Raw genomic sequence first — 3,499 nt, 5'->3', positions numbered from 1 at the left:
GTAACACCAAAGGTTCAAACCCTCAACTGTAATCATCATACAGTCTTAGGGCTTTAACAAAAGCCAGTATCTCAGACGGCTCCACAGAGGCCAGCTCTCCATCCTCGACATCACACGTACCAAAGTTCATGGCACGAATGGTCCTCGTCTCGGCGCACTCAGTGCTAAGGTGTTCTGGTGTTTCCCCATTTTCCCCACAGAATCTGCATTCGCCGTTGTTTCTCAGCTTCAGCCTACTGAGGTGTTCGTTGAGGAGACTGTTAGAAACCCCGTGACAATCCAAAGATTGTTTTTAGATAAATCAAGGAAAACCTTTGATTTTTCTCGGTCGTAAGTTCTGAGGAACTTTTTCGAGCGTCTTACACCGTTGGAGGACACCCATTCCAAGTTACGGATGGAGTCTTCCAGATTCTTCGGTTCCGCTTTCAGTTGGTTTCCGTTTGAAAGTCCGCTCATAGTTAGCTACCTTCTTGGCAACGGACATTTGGATACCTACACTAGCAATGTTGGATGAGGCGCTGTTCTGTCTCAGATCCAAGATGGTCAAGAAAAAGCAATTGGTTATTTTAGTAAGACCTTATCAAAACCAGAAAGGAACTACTATGTGACTATGTGACCAGACGAGAATTACTAACTGTAGTTAAAGCAGTGTAACACTTCTACAAGTATCTCTATGGAAGAAAATTCTTATTAAGAACAGACCATGCTGCTTTGAAATGGCTGTTGCAGTTTAGGAATCCTGAAGGGCAGGTAGCTAGATGGATCGAAAGATTGCAAGAATTTGACTTCGACACAGAACATCGAGCTGGGGCAATGAATAATATATAACTAATAAAAAAAGCGTGAAAATTTCATTCTTGCCTATTATATAAGTTTCATCGGAGTTTTCCACCAAATGAGTGATGGACATAGTAGCATTATAAGGTTCTACCACTGTATCGGATACTTTGGGACTGGGAATGATGGTGAAAGTACTGATAATCCTGTCAGGATATTCTTCTCTGATTTTATCCAACAGCAGGCAACCCATTCCTGAGCCCGTACCTCCACCTATGGAGTGCACCATCTGGAAACCCTACAATTGCATTATTTCAAAAACTATATTAATTTGTATGTGACATGCGATCTGGGAACTTACTTCGAAATGTGTTTTGAAGTCTGAGTAATAGAGTTATATGGTAAAAACATAAAAAAATAATGTACACTCAAATGTAAAAAAAACGCAACGGAGAAAGTGTTTTATTTTTTATATTTTTAGCCCTATTTTTATGAATCATAAGTACAGGGTGTTCCTTAATGATATGCTAATATTTGAGGGGGTGATTCCTGGATCTGTTCTATGAGAAAAACTTCATATGAAAGTATATCCTAAACATCTTAGTTTCTGAGCTACAGGGTGATAACATTTTCTAAAAAATTTTTTTTGGATAATAACTCTGATTTTATTACAGATATCTTTATGAAATTTAATACACGTCTTCTATGCATCTAAATACCTTTTTTGGCGTACAAAGAATTTTATTTATATCAACCAGTGCAGTCCATACAGGTTTTACATTGAATTAAAACTTGTCTAACCAACTGTATCTGAAAAGTTAAGATGTTTAAGAATGTTATGTCATAAGAAGTTCTTTTTCTTAGAATAAGTCCAAGAATCACCTCCTTAAATATTAGCACGACACTAAGGAACACCCTGTATATCAATTTTAATTCGTAAACAAGTATTTTTTTATAAATTTTAGTACTTGGCTAATTATACAGGGTAATGGGGAATGGTTATTTTTTTAAATGTATATTACTTTTTTAAAATGTATATTTTTTTTAAATTATATTACCATAGAAACGCGTTTTGGTTTTTACGACTAAAAAATTCAACCATATTTTCGTGCCTTTTGTAATTTTCTCAATAAACGGTATGGAAATTTGGAAAACTATAGACGAGATTAACCATTTTAGAACAAGCAATAAATCCTCAAAATCCCCATAATCAAAAAGTTTTTCCTCTTGAAAAGACAATCCAGGGACATATTGTATATTGAGTAAAGAGGATTTTTTTACAACCTGCAGTAAATCGCATCCTTCTGCTTCTTTTCTAATGATGTCCAACACGGTGTCGGCCAATTCGGCACCCTCTGTATACATCCCTTTGGCGAAATTGTTACTCGCACCTCCCCTACCGAACACGAAACTGTCAGGACTAAACAACCTACAAAATTATAAGTAAGCATTATAAATGTTTTAAAAGTGGTAACAAATATGATGAATTATGAAATACGTTCTATCTAAAATATGATCGAAAAAAAAACGGCGTCAGCAATGGCTATGAAAAATCGTATGGGAAATGTCATCGATGTTCATTTCAAAGCCAACTGGACTCCGTTTTTTTTTCGGCCATATTGGATTTGAGAGGGAGAAAGATTAAGTTAAATAAAAACTGTGTTGACTATAAGCAAGCATAATATAGCATGAAAGGCACTTGATTCCGCAGGGATCTATATATTAAAAATAAAGGCAATTTATATAAAATGCGTTCAAAACTTGCCTTCCAAAAGGGCCGGAGCGTACAGAATCCATAGTACTCTCTTCCAGATCCACTAGTACAGCCCTTGGTACGAATCTACCACCAGATGCTTCATTATAGTAAACGTTGATCCTCTCCAATTGGAGGTCAGTGTCTCCATGCCAATGTCCTGTAGGGTCTATACCGTGTTCGTCAGATATCACCTCCCAAAACTTTAAAAATGTAGAAAAATATGTATCATAGTGTAGAAAAAAGATTGTAGATAATAGTATGGGGGCTACTGTAACGCAATATTTGTACAAAGTATACTAAAAATTGTTTTTCTTGAAAAAAGTGTTAAAAAAAGTGTTAAAAATTAAAAGGAAATATAATACAGGAAGATTACTAAATATTTTTTGTACTTCACCTTATTTCCAATATTGTTGCCAGCTTGACCAACTTGAATATGAACGATTTCTCTCATTTTGCTTGAAACACTAGAATTTTGTAATTTTAGAAATTGAATGAAATGAAAATAAAATGAGTGATTTTTCTGATTTATGACAAGACAAATGCCATATTGATACTCTACAGGGTGTTTCAAAAAACATGTGCCATCTCTCGTAGCTACAGGGTGTTGTGAGGAATCTCCCCAAGAGAGATGGCACATGCTTTTTGACATCACCCTGTATATCACAGACTTTAGTCGTTGAACTGAAATATTGAGTAAAAGTTCGTTTTTCAAAAAAAAAATATTTTTTTAATTAAATTTAATGTTTCTTTTTCAGTTATAATCAGCATATGCTGGTTCGCTGGTAGCTTCATAGGGTTTTTACCCCTGATGGGCTGGCACCAAGATCGCCCAAACAGCGTGGACTGCTTCTTCCTCACGGTGATGGACTACAACTACTTGGTGTTCCTCTATTTCGGTACCATCATCACGCCAGCCCTGATACTGATCGGATTCTACGCTCACATATACAGGGTGGTCTTAAAACA

At 36.0% G+C, this 3,499-nt stretch overlaps 1 protein-coding gene across 1 annotated transcript; it reads right to left on the bottom strand.

Annotated features, from left to right (window-relative positions):
• Positions 1 to 716: 716 nt before the first annotated feature.
• LOC115874213 (tubulin beta-1 chain-like) lies at positions 717 to 3,095 on the bottom strand. Its single transcript, XM_030889306.1, has 4 exons — positions 2,928 to 3,095; positions 2,543 to 2,733; positions 2,062 to 2,206; positions 717 to 1,075 (listed from the first exon to the last, which is right to left on the bottom strand). The coding sequence occupies exons 1-4, from the start codon at positions 2,982 to 2,984 to the stop codon at positions 755 to 757; spliced, it is 714 nt and encodes a 237-aa protein (XP_030745166.1). The 5' UTR covers positions 2,985 to 3,095; the 3' UTR covers positions 717 to 754.
• Positions 3,096 to 3,499: the final 404 nt, after the last annotated feature.

Source organism: Sitophilus oryzae, unplaced genomic scaffold (genome assembly GCF_002938485.1).
Source record: "Sitophilus oryzae breed Bouriz unplaced genomic scaffold, Soryzae_2.0 scaffold_1243_pilon_pilon, whole genome shotgun sequence".
Classification (NCBI taxonomy): Eukaryota; Metazoa; Arthropoda; class Insecta; order Coleoptera; family Curculionidae; genus Sitophilus; species Sitophilus oryzae.
This window is presented reverse-complemented; position numbering and strand designations above follow the sequence as displayed.

What these genes read in the sequence shown, in the direction of transcription:
- LOC115874213 (XM_030889306.1), bottom strand. Translation starts at nt 2,984, where the DNA reads ATGAGAGAAATCGTTCATATTCAAGTTGGTCAAGCTGGCAACAATATT. An exon ending in CGCTCCGGCCCTTTTGGAAG is followed by an intron (nt 2,207 to 2,542) that starts GCAAGTTTTGAA and finishes ATAATTTTGTAG; the next exon opens with GTTGTTTAGTCCTGACAGTT. An exon ending in AAGGATGCGATTTACTGCAG is followed by an intron (nt 1,076 to 2,061) that starts GTTGTAAAAAAA and finishes ATGCAATTGTAG; the next exon opens with GGTTTCCAGATGGTGCACTC.